Source organism: Notechis scutatus, chromosome 2, assembly GCF_049901735.1.
Source record: "Notechis scutatus isolate UNSWTSFEM ecotype Mainland chromosome 2, rNotScu1.2, whole genome shotgun sequence".
NCBI lineage: Eukaryota > Metazoa > Chordata > Lepidosauria > Squamata > Elapidae > Notechis > Notechis scutatus.
The window spans coordinates 41,989,861-42,012,760 of NC_142010.1; the positions used below are offsets into that span (position 1 = coordinate 41,989,861).

Sequence of the window (22,900 nt, forward strand, 5' to 3'; positions counted from 1 at the left end):
AAGTATTCAAAATTTGGGCGCTTGGCAACTGTATGATGGATGGAATGTCCTGGGCCATGTGGTCAGGTTTTGTGACCTTCTGACAAGCAAAGTCAATGGGGAAGCCAGTTTCACTTAACAACTGTGTTACTAACTTAACAGCTGCAATGATTCACTTAACAACTGTGGCAAGAAAAGTCATAAAATGGAGTATAACTCACTTAACAACTGTCTTGCTAGGAAATTTTGGGCTAAATTGTAGTCGTAAGTCGAGGACTAACTTTTTTTGACCAGTGTTTCTTAAACTTTTTGCTCTAAGGATCCTTTCCCACTTTTAAAAATTATGGAGGTGCAATGGTTAAGTTAGTAGCCATTGTGAGTGAATCTGGCTTCCCCATAGACCAGGGGTCTCCAACCTGGGCCACTTTAAGACTTGTGGACTTCATCTCCCAGAGTTCCTCAGCCAGCTTTGCTGGCTAGGGAATTATGGGAGTTGAAGTCCTCCAGGATTAAAGTGGCCCAGGTTGGAGACTCCTCCCATAGACGTCACTGGTTAGAAGGTCACAAAAGGGGATTACATGTATCTGGGGCATTGCAACTGTCATAAATATGAACCAAGCATCCAAATGTAAATCACATGACCATGCGGATTCTGCGACAATCATAAGTGTGAAAAATAGTCATAAATCACTTTTTTTCAGTGCCTTTGTAACTTTGAACAGTCATTCAATGAATTGTTGTAAGTCAAGGACTACCTGTATACTGCCCCATACTATTTTACAGCACTGTTTAGGCAATTTAAAACAACACTTTATTGCCCCCAACAATCTGGGTTCTCATTTTACTAACCTTGGAAGGATGGAAGGCTGAGTCAATCTTGAGTCCTGTCAGGATCAAACTCTAAGCTGTGGGCAGAGTTTTCCTGCAATGCTGCTTTCTAACCACTATACCAATAGGACTCCTATATCACATCCTGTGCTAAGCACATTGAGCTAGAAGTTTATTCCACAGTTCTTGGTCTACAGCTACAGTCCCCACATCATTCCATTTAAGATTAATGTTTTTCAGATCTTCCCAAATTGTTTGGTGTCAGGTTTTCTGTGGCCTTCCTCTTTTTCTCTGACCATCTGGTTGTATCCAATCACTCATGAGGAGCACATGTCCAGCAAAGGGCATTCTTTGCTCTGTTACTCTCTCAGAGAGTGTTTGGGAATTACTTCTTTGTAGAATGTCCTCATTTGTGACATGATCCCAATTTGAAGTATGAAGTATCCTTCTGAGGTAACATTGTTGGAAGTTGTTGATCTTATGAATAATTCTTGTGGTAGAATTGCAGATCTCACTAGTGTAGAGGGCAGCCAGTATGACAATGACATTAAATGATCTGATCTTGGTTGCTGTGTTTATGGCAGATGTGGTCCAAACTGAGCTCCTTTGTTGAAAGATAGCAGTTGCTTTTCATATTCAGCATTTTTATTGGATGGGTGATACTAGGATTTACTATACAGTATTGAAAATTAAAACTGTATTTATGGTGGTGGTCATGGGAAGCACCCAGGGGGTGTCGACCATGTTTTAACAAACAAATTTTAGCAATAACAATAGCACTTACACTTATATACTGTTTCGTTGTGTTTTTACAGACCTCTCTAAGCGATTTATAGAGTCAGTATATTGCCCCCAACAATCTGGGTCTTCATTTTACTGACTTCGGAAGGGTGGAAGGCTGAGTCAACCTTGAGCCAGTCAAGATCTAACTCTGAGTTAGCCTGCAATCCTGCATTCTAACCACTGCACCACTGTGGCTTCTTGGATTTTGATGTTTACTTAGCATTAGAATCTACATAGAAACCTTACTGACATTGCAGTAAATGCCATTTTGGTCTTTATATTTTTCCTGTCCATCCTTTCCTTCCATTTGTATGGTGGGATTTAAAATATTCTTCCAAGTCTGCAATGAATGTCATTATTTTCAGCAGCATCTTGTGGTCAGCTTGTAGAACTACCGGTATACTTGAAATGCAATTTTTGTCTTACTATTATCTAGCAGAAGAAAGATAACTTATTTCTAAAAATAGGGCTTTAATTTACTATAAAATTTGCTCTACAGGTTCTTGGGATTTTATTTTTGTTTTTCTTCTGTGGTTCATTTTTTTTCTTGAAATTACTTTAGATGTGATAATTTATTGTTTGACGTTGTATACCAGCCAAAGTTCTTCTGGGCAGATTAGAAATATAATACATAAGTAATTATTTTTGGATTTGTACTCTGTCCAAAATTTTAAATTCTGTCTGTATTTATTGGGAGGAGTTCTAAAATGGGTTGGAATCAGAGGTGGTATTCAGCAGGTTCTGACCAGTTCTGGAGAACCAGTAGTGGAAATTTTGAGTAGTTCGGAGAACCGGCAAATATCACCTCTGACTGGAGATTTTACAGTATCCTTCCCCTGCCACGCCCAACAAGCCATGCCCACAGAACCAGTAGTAAAATATTTTGAATCCCACCATGGTTGGAATATTTTGGATTAATCCACATGCTTATATAGGCTATTTCATTTCTAATGTTATATTTTTAGTTGTATATGAGTAAATATGGATGTAATAATGGTTCTGCCCTTATAGACTTATATAAACTGTTTGTAAACCTCAGAATGAATGTGAGATTTAGAAAGAAATTTCACTGCTGTTTCTGATATGAATCTGAAAGTTAACCTAAATTTATCATCTATGACTGATTTTTAGTACATGTCTTTGTTTCCTTTTATATTTTTCTTTCCCCTGCTCTGTACTTCCTTTTACTTCTCTTCCTCTTCCCTTTCCCTTCATCTTCCCTTCATCTTTATAATCTATTAAAATCCAAAAACCAATAAAATGAGCCAACATTTCTGACTTGGGTTAGAAAGCAACCAATGGCTGAAAGCAGGCATTTCAAAATATGAATTTCAAAAGCCAGGAATAGGAGTGGAATTATAGTGGAGCAATCCAATTTTACACAGCAACAGAAGCTTTGATACTTGAGAATGGAGTTGGATCCATTGGAGTTTAGCCTATTCTGAGGGGATTAATTACATTTAGAATGTTTTAGTTAGTCATGAGTTACAAGTATGAGTTCAGTGGGTGAACTCTTAAGTGTTGTTGAATTCAGTTATGCAATGATTTTGAGGGGGGAGGAGAGGAAATTGAAGTATTGTTTATAACATTTTTCATTTTAAAAAGCAACTCGTTGCAGATTTTCCCATCCTTTCTCAATAGCGAATCTTTTGTTTGTTTATTAAACTTAGCATGCTGCAGATTTGGAAAAAAAGCAGAATGAGACAGAAAATAGGAAGCTGCTTGGTACAGTTATCCAATATGGTAATGTTATTCAGGTAAGCCATGTCTTCAGCAAGTCTTGTATAGTACAGGTAATTTAAATTATTTTCAAACCAGCCTAGAGAAAAATGCAAAATGATATTTCTGAAAACATTCTGGTTTAAAAATGTCTATGGAAACCAAGAAAAAAATGAATTAGTATTGCTATTCTTATTTGTTCAGAGATTATATCCTAGTTAGCAGTTCAGTCAGAATGAGAAACCTTTGGTTCTCAAGGTGTTGCTGATATCCAACAACCACCAGCCTCTGCTTGTGTGACCAAAGGTGAGGGATCTCATTCAACAACTTTTGAGATGTTACAGGTTCCCCCAGCATAAGTTAAGTCTTCAGACTTGTTGTTGTTAGTCACGAAGTCATGTCTGACCCATTGCGACCCCATGGACACTGTTCCTCCAGGCCTTCCTGTCCTCTACCATCCCCCGGAGTCTATTTATGATTTAGTGACTCCATCCAGCCACCTCATTCTTGCCGTCCCCTTCTTCTTTTGCCCTCAACTGTTCCCAGCATTAGGCTCTTCTCCAGTGAATCCTTCCTTCTCATTAGGTGGCCAAAGTATCTGAGTTTCATCTTCAGGATCTGGCCTTCTAAAGAGCAGTCAGGATTGATCTCCTCTAGAACTGACCTCTTTGATCGCCTTGCAGAACAAGGGTCTTGCAGGAGTCTTCTCCAGCACCATAGTTCAAAGGCCTTAATTCTTTGGTGCTCAGCCTTCCTTATGGCCCAGCTTTCACAGCCATACATTGTAACTGGGAAAACCATAGACTTCCATGACAAAGTCTTCAGCCTATGTCATCCTTAAACCACCTATTTCTGTGACCTCTTAGAAGCATTAAGATTTTAGGAGAGAGGTCTATCTTTTGTGGTGATAGGAAGCACCCACTCCTATCTGTTGCCTTTTTTTGCCCCATAGTCTGGATGTTGGCAACAAAGAAGAAGAATTGCAACACAGAATTAGGGCTTTTGGGGGTGATCTGTTTGAACATCTACAGGATACCTATGGGATATTCCCATTCTTCCAGACTCTTGCTCTGTTTCGTCAAATAAACTGGCTAACTAAATATTCAGGTTCCAATGTCAGAGTGTAGTTGTCTGCAGTGGCTGAAATGCCATTTGTGAGAGAGGAGCGGGCTCCCAATTTTCTTTTTTTTTCCCTTTGATAAAATTAATGTCCGGTAGAAGCTTTTAGAGATTATGATTTTTCCAAGTTCCACATCTGGCTTTATTGGTACAGGAAGCCCGATTGGTGCTCGAAGTTGACTTATTTCCCAGTGTCAACATCGTATCTTCATCTTCATCATACTTCCATTACCTAAATATTTATTTAAGACTGAAACATTCTTTAAATACTTTGAGAGAGTCACATAAAAAGAAAAATCCAGTTTAAAGTTCTTGCTATGTCATGAAAATTGTTAGGAAACCTGGAATGTAACTATACAAGCTTCAACAAGCCTTAAAATAACTATACAAGTCTTCAATAAACTTCTTCCTAAACTGGGAAATATCGCTGGAACAGTAGAAAATTGTGGGTAGAATGCTCAACTGTTGCATATCATTCTGTTTTATAATATGAACAGTACAGGAATTTTAAAAGCATCAATAAATTACATTTCTACTTCAAACAGTAATCAGTTGTTAAGCCATGCTTTGGGTGACATTGCTGCATATGCCAAAAGGTGATGATTTCTCACATTACCCCATGACTTGTGATACCTAACCACTATGTACATTGTATTGAGCCAAAAGCAAATCAAATGATAATCTATATAAAATGTCAGCCTTGTGAATAATTATTGCAGTAGGCACAACAATTTTAATTTGTTGTTGCTTTTCTTTCTTTCCAGCTTCTGCATTTAAAAAGCAACAAATATTTAACAGTAAATAAGAGACTTCCAGCTCTGCTAGAGAAGAATGCTATGAGAGTGACACTAGACGAGGCTGGCAATGAAGGTTCCTGGTTTTATATACAACCCTTCTACAAACTGCGTTCTATAGGAGATAGTGTAAGTTGACAGAACTGCCAGGGAAAATGGTTTGCAATATGAAATGTTAAACATTTTCTTCATCACATACTTTCTTGTAATTAATTAAATGCATTGTTTATATAATGCAGTCCTTCTTCTCCATGCCCTCCTATAAAACAATTGTGCACGAGAGAAAGAAAATTATTATAGAAACAAATGTTCTGAAGGCAAGAAACATTTTTAAAGAGTAGAATAATAACTGTTTAGATTTTGAATGATTGTGAATATAATGTCATTCTGTTCACTTAAGAACTGTGCTGGATATTTTAGTTTCCATCAATGATCATTTATTTATTGCAATACATATTAGCCTCAAAGCTCCAAAGAACTCTTTCTGTTCTTTCTGTTCACCTTGGCTATCTAATGCAACACAAGCATTATTCATTTGTTATTTAATGCATTTAATTACTCTCCCTATTAAATTTACTCAATTTATTTTAAATAACTTATTTGTGCCATTCTTCAGCAACTCATTCAATTCATGTATACCAAAAATTGTGGTATATCAAAATAAAAAGAGTACACTCAACTTTGCCAATGCTTGAAAGAATTAGAAAGACTGAAGCTAGAGAGGGAATTCCCTAAAGTCTCTGTGTATCACCATCCTCAAAGTTTCTCTCCAATCACCAGCCTTCCTAATCTTAGATGGTATGATTATTGAGGATACTTTATAAAGATGATCTTGGTTTATGTGAACAAAAGCACATGGAAGATGTCAAGACAAGGTTGAATGTCATGCTTAATGTTACTCTTACTTTAAATGTTACTTTATTTTCTTAATACTTTTGATACCCTAAATCTAATGACATTCATTTCCACATAAATTTGCAGTCAGTTCCAGTAGTAGTAGCTTTATAAAATATTGTCTTTGTAAAGGTAAATGAAAATGACATGGAAACCTTGTTTTACAGGTGGTGATTGGGGACAAGGTAGTCTTAAATCCTGTTAATGCTGGCCAACCTTTGCATGCCAGTAGCCATCAACTAGTGGATAACCCGGGCTGCAATGAGGTAAGTTAAGAGCTCATGAGAGTTAGAAATAACTGATGTGCCATTTAGTTTTCCGCAGAATTGTCAAGAGGGACAATTAATTGTGCATCATGGTGTGTCTTTGTATTCTTGTTTTATCTGTGGCATTCTATTTTTGTAGGTAAATTCAGTGAATTGCAATACAAGCTGGAAAATAGTTCTTTTTATGAAATGGAGTGACAATAAGGATGATATTCTAAAAGGAGTAAGTTGAAAGATACACCTCATCACTAAGTTTTTCACAAAAACACAACCGAAACTTCTATTGATTGATCTTTCATTGTCCTCACAGGGGGATGTGGTACGGTTGTTCCATGCAGAGCAGGAGAAATTTCTTACTTGTGATGAACATCGAAAGAAGCAACATGTTTTTCTGAGAACTACTGGGAGGCAGTCAGCCACTTCTGCAACTAGCTCAAAAGCTCTGTGGGAAGTTGAGGTAAAGATGGAATTAAAAATAGCTAATGTGGCTTTCTAATGAGTATTCCTACACTGAGAATTTCAAACCTTGATGAAAAGCTGAAAGCTGTGTTGAAACACAGGTCACTCTGTTCTTGATTATCATATTTCTGCTCCACATTTATTAAAGGAAATTCAGATTTAAGTTTTGATTGTTTTCTTGGTGCTCTTTATTCTACAGCTGGATGTTCACACAGTGTGTTGCTGTTGAGCAATGGAAAATAAAATATTGATGTTTTCCAAAGCAAACAATAGTGCTTCCTATTATTAGAAGTGGTTTTGCTTGAAATTATTTTAATTGCAATAAAACAAAATAACGTTTGTTTTTATACAATTATCTGATTGATTTAAGATTCCACAAAAAGACCGCAACAATTAATCTTCTATGAATGCAGCCATGATAATTTTAACCAGTATCACTGTACTGTGTGTTACAAAAAAAATTCACCCTTTTATTATTTACACACTTTCTTTAAGAGATCCTTGAAAGCAGCTCACTATGAATGGCAATTATTGCAAGACAGAGCAACATTTTAGAGCAATACAAATATTTAGGGGAAATGGGAAGGGCTGCAATGATGGGACATTGTTACAGAGGAGGAGACCATTTCAGACCAAGTAGAGCTAGTTTCTAGAACACTGTATCTGTGGCTTTTGTTCAGTACAAAAAGTTGTTATCAATTCCAGACAATTTGGATCCAAGGGACTGCAGAAGAAAAGTAATGCAGAGCCTGTTGGTGGTCTTGGGATCATAGATTGCCTATCTCTGATTTAATGCTTTGTAATGTATGGGAACATAGTGCTCAAACAGAATTCTTTCTACTCCATGTGAAAGCAACTCTAATATTAGCAGAGTCTCTTCTTTCTTTAAAATAAAATCAACCACACAGTAGTTAACAAAGCCCCCCAACACATACACACACACACTGAAAAGTCTCACAAAGCCAACATGGGGATTGCAGCTATCGTCTCCATCTGCTCCAAGCATATATTGGAAAAAGCTGCATAGAATAACAATCCAGCATAAAAGGTGAACTTTGACAAGACAAATGATTTATTAAAATTAGCTTGCATATTTTAGTTTAGTTCTTTTTTTTTTCTTTTAAAGGATATATTCTTTATTAAGGTTTTCTTAAGACTATAAGATATTTTGAGAAATCACTGTATTATCTTAGTCTTTTTCCAGAAAAAGATTGTATTATTATACAATACAAAGCTCTATTAAAAAGCTCTATAATGATAATTTTCCCATGCCTAATATAGAACCTGGACAAATTTAGAAAACAAGTGGAAGCACAGCTGGTCATTTCCCCCTTGTCCAGGAATATTATGAGTGTTCCTATCAATATATATGTTATATCTCTGGAGTCATTCAGTAAATATTTCTGTCCCAAAAGCTGCTTTTTCAAAAGGCAACTGGATTTTCTGGTTTTTCTTTGAAGATGTTTCACTTATCATCCAAGAAGCTTCTTCAGCTCTGACTGGATGATGGAGAATGGAAGGATTTATACTCCTTGCAGACAGCTAGACATTTGCGTTCAGTCAAAGTTGAAGAAGCTTCTTGGATGAGAAGCGAAACATCTTCAAAGAAAAACCAGAAAGTCCAGTTGCCTCTTGAAAAAGCACCTTTGGGACAACCATGACCTCGATGACTGAGAATCTCTACAGACAGTAAACATTTCTTTTAAACAGATTGAAGAATTCACCCAGCAAATACAACCAAATTTGGGCTTGTGAATGTTTCCATCTTTATTAAGCAATAAAAAATTTAAACTCCAAAGTGATTAAAAATGTTTGATTTAATTAAATTTTAAGTCTATAAAAGGCTACATTAAGAATTCTGAGCTTGGTGGAATTACCATAACACCCAGCTGTTTGTAAGAGACCACAAAAATATCAGTTTTTGCCATCTACTCACTCAATTCCCACAGGCCTTCAGAATACATATGGATAATCTCAAGATCTCTGCTAGGTCTGGAAAGAATTTTTAGCAAGCTGGATCCAGCATTCAGCTGTATTTCAATTGTAATGTTTTCCACTATTCACAGGGCACAAATTTGCCACTCCTCACTGAAAGCAACGGTGCACAACTATTGAATATTCTTGATTTATAAAGTATACTTTCTCATTTTTCAGGTATATTTTCCATAGAGAAATATAACATTTTAAATAAGTTGAAGTAACCAGTTATTTTTGGATGAGTCCGATTATCCCCTTGGTTTTCTAGCTAATGTTTTGTAGCTAATTTAAATAAGATCTTGGTTTGTTATTCCCTTTTCTTTTTCTAGAGTACTATTTTTGGGCATTTTGTTGACAATCCTATCTGCTTAAGGAGAAATGACAAATACTATTCAAAAAGGCAATTCTCAAGAATTATTATTACTTTATAGGTAGTACAACATGATCCTTGCCGTGGTGGTGCAGGCTATTGGAATAGCCTTTTTCGGTTTAAACATCTTGCTACCGGACATTACTTAGCAGCTGAGGTATGTATCACGAGAAATCCTCTTATGAAACTTTTCCCTAACAATCTGATTTCTCATGTTCCAAATTACAGGCACATTTATCAGGTAACCATCAAGAGTTGCAAATGATTAAAAAGCTGATGTGTTATTTGGAAAGAACACAGGTCAATACCACTGGCATTTATTTGAAAGAAATTGTGAAAATGTGCTAAAATCTACGCCAATGACTTTTTTGTTACTACTGCTTGGATATACCTTCTATTAATAGAAACCAGTATTGAAAAAAATGGTCACATCTTTCCACTATATGAATGAATTGAGATATTCACATATCCCATATAATTTTGCTGATAACTGTTTTTGAAATTATCTTATATGTCTCAGATTTTTCCTTTCAAACTTTTTTGGTGTCTGCTTTGATTTTTATGGGTGAATTACATAGCATGGAGCTTTCTAAGGGTGCAATATTTATACAACAAATATATTTCACTACAGTATTTAGATTTTGAGATGGGAGAAGTCCAGTTGGCTTTTTTTCCTTTTAACTGCTTGTGACTTTGTTCCTGACTTTCTGGAAGATAATCAGGAATGTCAGTCTTTAGAAAGGGAAGGGAAGAAAACCCTTAATTAAAAAGCCAATGTTGACCAATGTTCAGATTACTGTGATAACAGGAAGGGAAGCTGTTGAGGGAATCTATGTGTTTCATCTCCTGTCTCTGAATTTTGGTCTAATTATGGCCTTTGTGCGGCTTTTCAATTTCTAATGGGAGTCTATAAGGAAACTGCCACAGATGTAACAGGGGCAAATCCCTACTGGTTACCCAGCAATTTGAATTTGGTATGATATTTATTGGAATATCCTGATATGATATTTATTGGAAGCAGGGGGACAAATCAAGGCTGCAAATGTTGTAGAGGAAAGATTTACCATGGTGTTACAATATGAAGTATTGTGACTAATGGATATTGAAAACTGGCCAATGATAATTTTAGACATCTAAATAAGCAAATTTATTTTTATTGTGGCCACCCTGAATTATATCAACTTCTGGGGTTTGACTTAAACAACGTTTTTCTAAATTATATCTTCCTAAACAATAGGAAATAATAGCTCCAGGAAAGTGAATGGAATGTTTACTGATTATTGTCATGTCAACTATTTGGTAAATCCAGAAAAGATTGAATAGGCGGCCAACGTAGATAAACAAACACAGTCTTCATTAGCTGTTTCTTGAGAGCTAAAATATTAAAATGGTCAAATTTGCCTACATATTATTTTAATTTTGTGATAGTGACAGAACATAGCCAAATTTAACTATAGCTTTTCAGAAAAGCTATAAAAGATTATACTATTATACTATTGGTACTTGGATGGATGAGCACCAGGAAACCTCTAAGCTGTTGATAATAACCTAAACTGAACAAACATCTGTAGCATAGTAATGGCAAACTGCCCTTTTCCCAATAAAATTATTCTGAGTAGTTACCAGGAGTCAAGTTAGATGGTAAGGGAGATTTTACATGTAGAAAAATAACTCAGTACCCTGGAAATGAAGAATCAATGACTCTTGGACAACAAATCAAATCAACAAATGATCATTTATTGCACAAAACCTATCACTGAGAAGTATCTTCTGTCAAACTGCTGTTTTTCAAACCTATCACTGAGCAGTATCTTCTATCAAACTGCTGTTTTTCATTACTTACTTTTCTCCATCAGAGGGCTAAATTAGAGTAAGAGAAATGTAAAGGTATCCTTCAAATTGAGCAATCCTCATTAGACACATCCATGCAGTTATCTTGACAAAATATAAAGTGGTTTGTCATTTCCATCTTCATGTTTTTCAACTTTCCATACTATTTATTCTGTGGACTGTCCAAATGTATAAATAATTCTATGTGTACACATGTATTTCTAGCAATTTTACTTAAACTTATGGCTGCAAAGGATGATCAATAGTCTTTCCAAAGAACATGTCATTCTGATTTTTTTAAGAGACTGTTTTTTCCCTTCCCTTCATTTCTGTCATTCAGTCTCTATAGTTGCCTGTCATTTGAATCATATTTTATTTATTTATTTATTTATTTATTTGATTTGCCAATTGTTTACAAGATAATAAGTATAAGTGTATACATAGTTGTGAATACATGAAATGGGTACATATAAGAAAAATAAAAGAATAAGAGAAACAATAGGACAGGGATGGTAGGCACGTTGGTGCGCTTATGCACGCCCCCTACAGACCTCTTAGGAAAGGGGTGAGGTCAATAGTAGACAGTCTAAGGTTAAAGTTTTTTATCTTCTACCAAACTCTGTGTTTGGCAGGAATGCTGGGAAAAATCCAGCACAGCTGATATATGCACGTATCTTTTATTTTGGGGAAGTACTTCCAGCTTTAACATATCTAATCCATTCATTATGTTTTGTACTAATTGTATTAATTTGCATGAAAATTCATGTGGTTTGTTGAGGTTAACATTTTCCCCAGACAATTCCTTGATGAAAAATGAAGAGGTTCAGGAATAGCCTCTTATGACATATGGAGGACATACTCCGTATTATTTTATGACATGTGGATGATCTCTTGTACTTACTCATTTCGTCTATGTGCTACCATAGAACATTTTTCAGACATCATCACTGAACTGGAAAAAAATGGCTTTTTACTATATTATTGCTGTGCTGTAATCCAACTTTCTAACCATTATTGTTTCAGAATACAATTTTGATATTTTCCTTTGTTTCTTACTCTCCCAAAAATCTGTGCTTTCTAATTAAAATGTGATTCTGTGGTTTTACTGTATAATTTGCATCCATAATAATAATGCCACGTAAATACTTACCAATAAAATTAATATTGATACCTATTAATCTTTGACCATTATTTAAGGGCTATTAGATGTTTTTAAACCTAGCTCATGTGATGATTTCTTAATTGCTGTAAACACATAAGCTGTATTAAGCTATGGTTTGTTGTAAATGTTAGAGTAATTTTTGTAGACATGTGAGCTTGATGCTTTTTGTCAGATCTTCATTTTCCTTTTTAGCACTTTTTGTTTTGAAGTCATAAAGATTGATTAATGATTTTAAAGGTCAATAAGGGTAGAACAGAAAAGAAAGGAAGCCAGGAGTAAGCTTGGCAATCATAAACTATATGCATCCATTAACGTATTACCATATTATGCCTAACCTAAGTTGTAGTTTGTAAGCAAACAATAGCATGATTTATTTTATTATTCTGAAACAAGCCATGCTTTATTCACTGATATCATTTATCCCATGAAGCCAAATAGAAGCAAAATGTATTATGCTTTAGCACAAGATATGCACTTAGTCAAGGTTTTAGAAACAACTGAGCTTGATCGTAGCTTTTGTACAAGATCGATTAAATCCTGAGAGCTAATGACATGTAGCGTTATATGGTTTCTATGTCTATGCTTGAATTGGAAGCATGAAATCCAAGACTGAGTTTATGCATAGTACCTTATCATTAAATCTGAAAAATTGTCTTTGCAATTTTGTCTGATTTGAATTTCTCTCCACAGCTGGATCCTGACCAGGATGCAGACAGAAGGGGACTTCATAATACTTCAGAAAAGATGGCATACTCTTTAGTCTCTGTGCCTGAAGGAAATGACATTTCTTCCATCTTTGAGCTTGATCCCACTACACTGCGAGGAGGAGACAGCTTAGTCCCGAGGTATGATGCTAAGAAGAAATGTGTGTGTCCGAGGTGATTTACCTAGGCACATCATCACAGAGAACAGCATTTTAGTAGAAATAAATTGAATAAATTTCAACTCAAGATTCTATTTATATGATCCTTTTTAAAAAAGATTGTAACCCACCCTGTTCATTGCAGCTTAATATATAGCAAAGCAAGAAACATCAAATGTTACAACAATGAAATAATAACAAATTAGCCACATCTGATCTTCAAAGGAATGCTTGAGCCTATAGTCTTAGGCCTTGCAAAAGTCAATGCCAAATGTACCTGCAGGATAAAAGTGCTCCAAAGCACAAAGGCTACCATTGAAAAGGACTGCCAACTGGTCCATATTCCATGAACTATGGGAAGATTTGAGACCTTCAGTGAGCCCTCTCTGTATTAATAAGGTCTTCCCTGACACATCTTGATGCTAGGTTGTAAACGTTAAATAACAGAATTCTGTGGAACAGATGAAGAATCCTACTTCGTGTCTGACATCATCCAATAAGAAACTATTTAGTAGCTTCATCAGGAAAGGAATTGCGGTTGGGCCAAAGCAATTCATTGCAAATTTCCTGTTTCCCTACCAGAAATATATGTAAATTTTGGTCAAAAAATACATTAAGAGTTCTGAATCTAGTTTTATTCTTAGTAAATAAACAAGTGACATCTGGGCCAAAGGGGTGAATATTTTTTTTAAAAGGGCTACTAAACTAGTTTCATTTCAAACTGTTTGGCATGAAATGGAATATTCTGAACAGTTTCTAACTGCTAATATTTGAAGAACTCTTTCTAAGCTCAAAGTACTTAATTTCATGCTTGAATCAGCAGTTTTGTACTTAAAACAATGTTTTATAAAACATGTTCGGAGCAGGTAGAAATGAAACATTTTCCATAATCCATTAATTCCATGGTATGAACTGGGCATTTGAATGTGCTCTTAAAAAGTGAGGTGATGCTTAAAAAGCAAGAGCAAGATGTTCCAGAAGCAAATTTAAATCTACAACTTTATCAGTGATTTTCAGATTCAGACAGATGCTGCCAATATTACCTGGGACAGATATTCCAGCTTAATTTTTTTTTTAAATTTACTTTTTAAAGAATCTTTTTAATGCAGAATGCCTGATGGTTTCAATTCAGCTTCCTTCACTACCCTGCCATAAACATTGATTGTTTGAAAAGTTCATTTTATTTTATTTTTCCACGAGAAATTGCGACAGATTTATTCATCTGGAATCTCTTTAATGAAAATGTATCTGGTCCTTTCAGGAACTCTTACGTCAGGCTTAGGCATCTATGTACAAATACCTGGGTTCACAGCACAAATATCCCGATTGATAAAGAAGAAGAAAAACCTGTGATGCTTAAAGTAAGTCCTGCATGGAACTCAGCTCATGGAACTGTTTAGAGCAGTGGTCACCAACCGGTGGTCCGCAGAGAAATGTCCCCCCCAAAGCACTCCCCCCAAAGCAATTAAACCAGGCTGCGCTGCCCACATGGCCTGCCTACCCACTGGCCCCCACCCTTCAGCCAAGTGCAAACTTTACCTTGAGTAGAGCCATGCGAGGTGGAACTGGAAGGTAAGACCAATGGTGAGGGAGGGAAATCCGCCCCGGGGTGGCTTGCTGACATTGGTGGAAAGTCGGTCCCATATTCCACAGCTGCAGTAGTCACAAGACTGGCCCTTTCATCATCCCAGAGCAGCTGCTCCTCGACCCGGGTGCACCGGCCTGCCATGAACTAGAGGAGGTGCTCCGGGATGATGAAAGGGCCAGTCCTGTGACTACTGCAGCTCAAGAATATGGGACCAACTTTCCCACCAATGTCAGCAAGCTTCCATCAGTCAAAATTCATATTAGTGATTCACGAGATTTAAAATTATGAGTTTGGTGGTCTCTGAGGTCCAAAAGGTTGGCGACCTCTGGTTTAGAGCATAAAATTAGCAAATCTCAGATTATCACAAATTTGATCTACAAATAAAGGAGGATATTTGTAGCTCAGGAATGAAATTAAGGGTCCTTGATGCTTTATGAGCTGGGTTGTTTTCTTGCAGACCAAACTAGATAATGTCATCAGTGCTAATCCCGATGATGTTACCCAGTTTGGGTAATGAAACATCTGCAAGAAAACAACCAAGCTTAGCGAGAACCAAGGACCATCACATTTGACCTAGTACATTATTTATAAAGTTGTAATAATGTTTAATTGAGAAGTTTAGCGTAATGGATAGGCATCAGATTACGGGAGAACATGAGTTCTAGTCTTGCGTTAGGCACTGAGCCAGTTTGGGCCAGTTACTTTCTCTGAGCCCTGGTAAGAAGAAAGCAGTGGCAAATCACTTTGAAAACTGTTGTCCAGAGAAGTATATAGATATTGCCAGATATAAGTCTGATTGAAGACACAAAAGAGTTTATATATTGCATGTTTATAATTCAGTGTAAATTCAGTGTAGATACAACTTACAATTTCACAATACAGTAAATCGGTTAAATAAAGCACTACTATCCAACCTCACTCATTACTGGGACAAGAGAATAACTTGGTTTAAGGGCATATGTTTGTAGGAAGAAAAGAAACATTATTCAAAAGACTTTTGGATCATGGCACTTGCTCCCAATGTCTTTTTTATCCCATAAATAATGCATGCTGGATTACTAATTTATTTTAAAGATTTGTAGGGCTGTGTAACTAAAACTATGTAACTCTGGACAGCATATTGATAAAAACAAGCCATATATCAAAAAAGAAAAAAGTAACAACGAACAATACAGTACATAAATATAAATTGATGACAAGTCATATAACAAAAGAACTACAAGGGGACTCCCACTCCTCTGGCCCCAATGCCTGGCTTGAAAAGCCAGGTTTTAAGGACTTTCCTAAAGGTAAGAAGAGTTGGGGGGGATGTCTCACACATCGGGGAGAGGTCATTCCAGAGAACAGGTACAACCGCAGAAAAGGCACATTTCCTGGGTCCCATAAGATGACGAGGTGGAAACTAATCAAGGAGAGAAGCAATTTAGAATTAAGGAGAAATTTCCTGACAGTTAGAACAATTAATCAGTGGAACAACTTGCCTCCAGAAACTGTAAATACTCCAACACTGGAAGTTTTAAAGAAGAGATTAGATAACCAGTTGTCTGAAGTGGTGTAGGGCTTCCTGCCTAAGCAGAGGGTTGGACTAGGAGACCTCCAAGGTTCCTTCCAACTCATTCTAATTCTAAGAGATTTAAAAGAAGGAACCTGGATCATACTCTTCCCCATGGAAGCACGTGTGAAGCACACATGTTCTTATGAGAGTGTGATCCTTCAAATAGCCCAGCCTTATGCCACGTAAGTCTTTAAAGGTAATAATCAGCACCTGGAATTGCATGTGGAAGCCTATTGGCAGTATTACAAGAGAATAATGAGATGTACGCATAATTATCTGCATTGCTGCATTCAGGATAAATTTAAACTTCTGGATAGTTTTAAAGGTAGTTCTATGTAGAGCTTGTTGTAACAATCCAGTTGGGAGGTGACCAAGGTGTAAGTGAGCATACTTGTACTGATCCTGTACTGATTATAAAGACCCTGTGCTGATTGCTAGATTTTTGAACTGATGTACTTGGCAAACTTCCCCCTTAAGGTAACAGCCTTAAACCTACTATTTTTGTATATTTTTGGTAGAATTACGATTTCTGCTAATGACAAAGAGGGGAACTCTTTTCCCATAAACCTGCATTTATGAATGTATCTAATGCATACTGGCACAACTGTCCTAAGTAAATAATTGAAATACTTAAGATATGGGTTTCATGTATATCTTATGAAAAAAAGAAAGAAATTGAGTTGTGCACTATAGTGTTTCCTATTAAAATTTCAACCACGATTTCTCTAATGCATTCCTTACCACCATTTCCTCTGTTCTTGGGTACTAAAATTACCCTTTTAAAAAAAGATTGGCACCTCTCCTGTAAAAGAGGACAAAGAAGCTTTTGCCGTGGTACCAGTTTCACCTGCCGAAGTTCGAGATTTGGACTTTGCAAACGACGCAAGCAAAGTATTGGGCTCCATTGCGGGCAAGTTGGAGAAAGGAACAGTAACTCAGAATGAAAGGAGGTAAGAGGGTCATAATCCATTTTTAAAGAAATACAGCTTTTATATCCATTTTTGTAGCATCAATATCAATCCTGCAATACCTCCAGAAATATTTGCAGAGCTCAAAATGAAATAAAAAGAAGCACTGTAAAAATGAATAAAACTGTATTGGATCATTCAGTCTTACAGAATCTCCATGTTTGCATAAGTAATTTTGTGAAAGCATGTGAAGACTACAACCAGATTGAAAATTCTACATTATTTTAGGCAATAGAAAATATTGCTAAACTCATCTTGAATTTGGACTTCTTAATATTTTTAAGAATTTAAAGAATTTTTGAAACTGGTTTTGAATTAAATAGTCTTGTATGTATCTGTTTTCTTAACTGAATAGAGTTACAGAATGCATTATTGTGTGGGATATGCTGATATTAAATTTTGCACTAAGAACTAGATTTTCTTTTTTAAAAAATCTCTCTAGATCTGTTACAAAGTTGCTGGAAGATTTGGTATATTTTGTTACTGGTGGAACAAATTCTGGTCAAGATGTACTCGAAGTCATGTTCTCAAAGCCAAACCGAGAACGGCAAAAACTAATGAGAGAGCAAAATATTCTAAAGCAGGTAGAGTGCACAACTCTTGTAATTACTAAGAGCTTATACACATTTCTGACTGTGATGATAGGAAAGGTAATTTCTTCCTTCCTCAAATAATGCTCCAGATTTTCAAGTTATTGCAAGCACCATTTACTGACTGTGGAGATGGGCCGATGCTGAGATTGGAGGAACTCGGAGATCAACGCCATGCTCCTTTCAGACATATCTGCCGGCTCTGTTACAGAGTGTTAAGACACTCCCAACAAGACTACAGGAAAAATCAAGTAAGTAAAATTTGAAAGAATTTAACCTTACCAGGTTGCAGCGCCTAGCTAGCCTTAGGTCATCTAAAAAAAATAAACTGCTTTTGGATGGACCTAATCGCCAGTAGATTGAGAAATTGAACAAACATACCAGAGGTCAGCCATGGCAAGCCACTTCTCTGTTTTTGACAAGAATCATAGTCATCAAGTTGGAAGACACCATTTTTAGGCCACTAAGTCCCAAGCACCTGCTCTATGCAGAACTCCAAATGAAAGCATCCCTAAGAGATTGCTGGTCTCTGCTGTATCTCATCTAATGAAGATGAGTCCAGTGCCTTTTTTGGTCTCTGTTTGTGACACAGAATGCTCTTGATGTTAGGACAAATAGCTCTTACTAATCACAACATAACTTTCTGCTAACTTGACCATGATTTGCATTTTGCAATCTGGAATGAGAGAAAACAAGGTGGTGACCTTTTACTGTGTGATATCCTTCCATGTATGAAGAATGTTGTTTATTTATCCCCCCTTCAGCATCTTTCTCAAGATTAAATACTCCTAACTTCTTCAACTTCTCTTACTCTCAGTGCTTTTGTATGTACCTGTTATTTCTCTGAATTGTTCTTAAATTCCTGGGATTGTGTGCAGTACTTCATGTAGATTCTGAGTAGAGATACTGCCATGATTTAGAAATTATACTTGTGCTGTTCCCAGGTATGTCATGCTGCTTGCTTATTTTCTGTTTGTGTCCAACTACAATCACAGGACCTTTTTCACAAGAACTAAGTAATGCTATATATCATGCCAGATACATCCCACCCTATACCCGCAACCTGATTTTTATTTTCTAACTGAATAACTTTTTACTTTGGATTAGTTAAATGTGAAATCATTCATTCATTCTGAATGGATCTTCAACTTGCAAACTTCCATCCATATGATATTTGGGCTTCTTTCAAATGGAAAATAATTATCAGTTGCTTAATGTGAACTGGATAAACTATTTTTTAATTTGAATAGCAACTGGGCTGAAAATCAGGACTGAACACCTGGTTCAGTCTTAGGGATATGTCTAGTTTTTGATTAAGAACAACCAATAACTCCCTTAAATCTATAAACAGTGGAATTAGCATTTGTTTTCTTTCTTCCTCACCCCTTTTAATACTTTGCCAGGAATATATAGCCAAGCAGTTTGGCTTCATGCAGAAACAAATTGGCTATGATGTCTTAGCAGAAGACACTATAACAGCCTTGCTCCACAACAATCGCAAACTGTTGGAGAAACACATCACAGCTGCTGAGATTGATACCTTTGTTAGCCTTGTAAGAAAAAACCGAGAACCCAGGTAAGCTTTTTAACCAATTTGTCTGCAAACAAATAATAATAATAATAATAATAATAATAATAATAATAATAATAATAATAATAATAATAATAATAAAGAAGGCATGAACATTTAATTGTGGCTCAGATAGCCATATGGCTAATAGCAGTTTGGACTTTAATATATTTGCTTTTTCTTTATGTTTTATTCTGCTGCTGTACTGTGATATCCCTCCTAATCACTGGACTTTTAATAATTCCCAAGATATTGAACAGGTTATCCAAATGCCTGTTCTTTGCGCTCAACTGGTTTAACATTTTAATGGAGTTCTTTTTTTAAAAAAAGCTCTATTCTACCTTATATTATTATGGATTAGTATACTTGATTGAAATGGAATCTGCTGCTATTTGAAAATGGATTCTGTGAGAATCTTAGCAATTTTTAAAATTTAAAGATTTTTAAAAGGAGGTGTTAGATGATCAAAAATGGTAAATCAGCTCAAGAGCTTTGTAATTATGTACTATGAAGCCACAAATATATTTCTGCAAATCTTTAGCATGTTGTTTATAATATAGTTTAGTGGAATCTGGAATATTGTGCCCATTTTTTAGACTTTGTTTTCTTCTCTGAATAGATTCTTGGACTATCTTTCTGATCTTTGTGTGTCTATGAACAAATCTATTCCGGTCACCCAGGAGCTGATTTGTAAAGCTGTATTAAATCCAGCAAATGCTGACATACTTATTGAGACTAAGTAAGTTTAGACATTTTTAAATATATTTCTTCATTTTAGAAAGAAGACAACTATAGCAAAGGTGGCAAATAAAATTACTACCAATTTGGAAGAAATACACAAAAAATGTAGAAATTATTTATAGCAACAGCACGGGTGCTTTCTGGATTCTCCAATCAGCTTATAAGCCTAGAACTAGACAGTACCTGATGAAATAGATTTTAAAACAATCAATAAGAACCATTGCTGTAAAATGCATGATTTGTTACTATAGGTCAGTCAGTGGTGGCTAACCTTTTTGGGCTCCTGTGCCAGCACCCAGAATGCAATGTGCGCCCCCCTCCCCATGCCCCCTGTGCATGCGCGTGCAATCCCCACCACCTTACCTGCACTGCACCTCACAACTGATTTTTCGGCTGGTTTGAGGCCTTCTTTGGCCTCCCAGAGGCTTGGAAAAAGCCTCTGCAAGGCTTTTCAGACCAAATTATAGGCCCATTTTGTTACTTCCGGTATTACAGGAAGTAATGAAACGGGCCTATAATTCGGCCTGAAGAGCCTTGCAGAGGCTTTCCCAAGCCTCTGGGAGGCCGAAAAAGGCCTCAAACCAACCGGAAAAAAAAATCAGCTGTGAGGTATGCACATGCGCAGTAAGGTAAGTTTGACTGTGGCTTATATGCTGGCACAAATGGCTATGCATGCCACTTGTGGCATGTGTGCCATAGGTTCTCCATCATGGCTATAAGTAGTCCTCAACTTATGATCACATTTGAGACCAGCATTTCCACTGATAAGCAAGGCAGTGGTTGAATGAGTCATGGCCGATATTACAACTTTTTTAGTCACAGTTATTCAGAGAATCACTACTGTTGTTAAATGAATCTTGTGGTTGTTAAGTAAACCTGGCTTTCCCTATTGACTTTGCTTATCAAAAGCTGGCTGGGAAGGTTTCAAATGAGGATACTAAGACTCTGGAATGCTGCAACCATCATAAGTACATGCCAGTTGTGAGGCGCCTGAATTTTGATCATGTGATTGTGGGGATGCTGCAGTGGTTGTAAGTGCAAGGATTGTCTGTAAATCACGTGCCATTGTAACTTCAAACAGTCATTGAAAGGTGAAAGGTGGTAAATTGAGGATTACCTTGAAAGGATGTGATGTTACATCAGGTTTTGAAATCTAATGGAAATCCAGCCATACATCCCTGAAGGTAGAAATACAAGTAACTGTTCTTCATTCTTGCACAATTCTCCAGACTGGTCCTGTCTCGTTTTGAATTTGAGGAGTTATCATCTGGAGAGAACTCACTGGAGGTTGGTGAGGATGAAGAAGAAGTCTGGTTATTCTGGCGAGACAGCAGCAAAGAGGTCCGTAGCAAGAGTATCAGAGAGCTGGCACAAGATGCTAAAGAAGGACAGAAGGAAGACCGGGATGTCCTCAGCTACTACAGGTTAACATGACAAGTAACCCTTGGCTTTGGTAGCATAATCCTGAAATGTGTACACTAGAGCTGCTTGCAATTTTATTAAATGGCCTATTCTTATGACTTGAACTCTAATATTCATAGTTAATTTTAAATGCTAGCTATAAAAGCATTTTCAATTTGGAACTATTTGGATATAGCCCCAAACATGCATTTTCAAGAGGCAACTGGACTTTCTGGGTTTTTGTCTTTGAAGAAGTTCTTGGATAAGAAGTGAAATGTCTTCAAATAGAATAGAGAATAGAATAGAATTCTTTATTGGCCAAGTGTGATTGGACACATAAGGAATTTGTCTTGGTGCAAATGCTCTCAGTGTACATAAAAGAAAAGATTCATTCGTCAAGAGTCAAGAATCATAAGGTACAACACTTAATAATATTCATAGGGTACAATAAACAATAAAATCATACTAGGAAACAGTAAATATAAATCGTAAGGATACAAATGACAAACAGTCATACAGTCACAAATGGGAGGGGATGAGTGATAAGAAGTGATGAGAAGATCAATAGTAATAGTAATGCAGACTTTGTAAATAGTTGAACAGTGTTGAGGGAATTATTTGTTTAGGAGAGTGATGGCATTTGGGAAAAAACTCCTTGTGTCTAATTGTTTTGGTGTGTAGTGCTCTATAAAAATCAGAAGGTCCAGTTGCCTCTTGAAAATACACCTTTGGGCAGGGGTGGGATTCAGATTTTTTAACAACTGGTTCTGTGGATGTGGCTTAATTTGTGAGTGTGTGTTGGTGGTCATGTGATTGGGTGGGCATGGCTTGGTGGTCACATGACTGGCTGGGTGTGGCTTGGTGGTCATGTGACTTGCTGGGAATAACTTGGGGGTCGTGTGGTAGGTGGTCATGTGACTTGAGTAGGCATTGCTAGGTTGTCATGTGACTGGGTGGGGGTGGCCATTTTAGCAGTCCATTTTGCCAATTTAGCAGTCCATTAAACAGTACACAGTAGCCTTCTTTTCTATTCTTCTTTTTAATACTGCATGAAGTTTTTGCTCTAGTTTTTTTTTTTTTTACTGGGGGGAAAGGTTGGCAATGCCTGGGGAAGGAAAGGCATGCTTTCCACAGGTCTCATGGCTATATTTAAAGGGCCAGGGTTTGGGACAGCCATGACCTGGATGACTGAGAATCTCCATAGATATTTGGATATAGGAAAGAACTTGGTACAATAACAATTTCATGGAGTTATTCTGCTTCATGCAGTGACCATGTACGTAGTGTGGTTTTATATGGCTGCTTCTGAATTACAAATAACCGAAAGGATTGGGAAAATCAGTTGTCACCATGAAAATCCTTCTTTATTTTTTAAAATATAGAACTGTTTTTTTGTTCTTTATATAGGCTGTTCTTTCAGAGGTAAATAGCATTGGTCAATCTGA

The 22,900-nt window shown here is 36.5% G+C and overlaps 1 protein-coding gene across 5 annotated transcripts in view; it reads left to right on the forward strand.

The window, feature by feature from the left end:
- ITPR1 (inositol 1,4,5-trisphosphate receptor type 1) overlaps positions 1–22,900 on the forward strand; it is a 246,074-nt gene that overhangs the window by 93,445 nt on the left and 129,729 nt on the right. For all 5 annotated transcript variants that reach the window (XM_087954613.1, XM_087954609.1, XM_087954611.1 and 2 more), the window contains 14 exons: positions 3,261–3,347; positions 5,193–5,351; positions 6,284–6,382; positions 6,522–6,605; positions 6,693–6,839; positions 9,250–9,345; positions 12,871–13,025; positions 14,304–14,403; positions 16,975–17,135; positions 17,596–17,737; positions 17,836–17,994; positions 19,147–19,319; positions 19,933–20,052; positions 21,284–21,478. In XM_087954613.1, the coding sequence (XP_087810739.1) occupies positions 3,261–3,347; positions 5,193–5,351; positions 6,284–6,382; positions 6,522–6,605; positions 6,693–6,839; positions 9,250–9,345; positions 12,871–13,025; positions 14,304–14,403; positions 16,975–17,135; positions 17,596–17,737; positions 17,836–17,994; positions 19,147–19,319; positions 19,933–20,052; positions 21,284–21,478 (1,877 nt within the window). The remainder of the gene's footprint in view (positions 1–3,260; positions 3,348–5,192; positions 5,352–6,283; positions 6,383–6,521; positions 6,606–6,692; positions 6,840–9,249; positions 9,346–12,870; positions 13,026–14,303; positions 14,404–16,974; positions 17,136–17,595; positions 17,738–17,835; positions 17,995–19,146; positions 19,320–19,932; positions 20,053–21,283; positions 21,479–22,900) is intronic.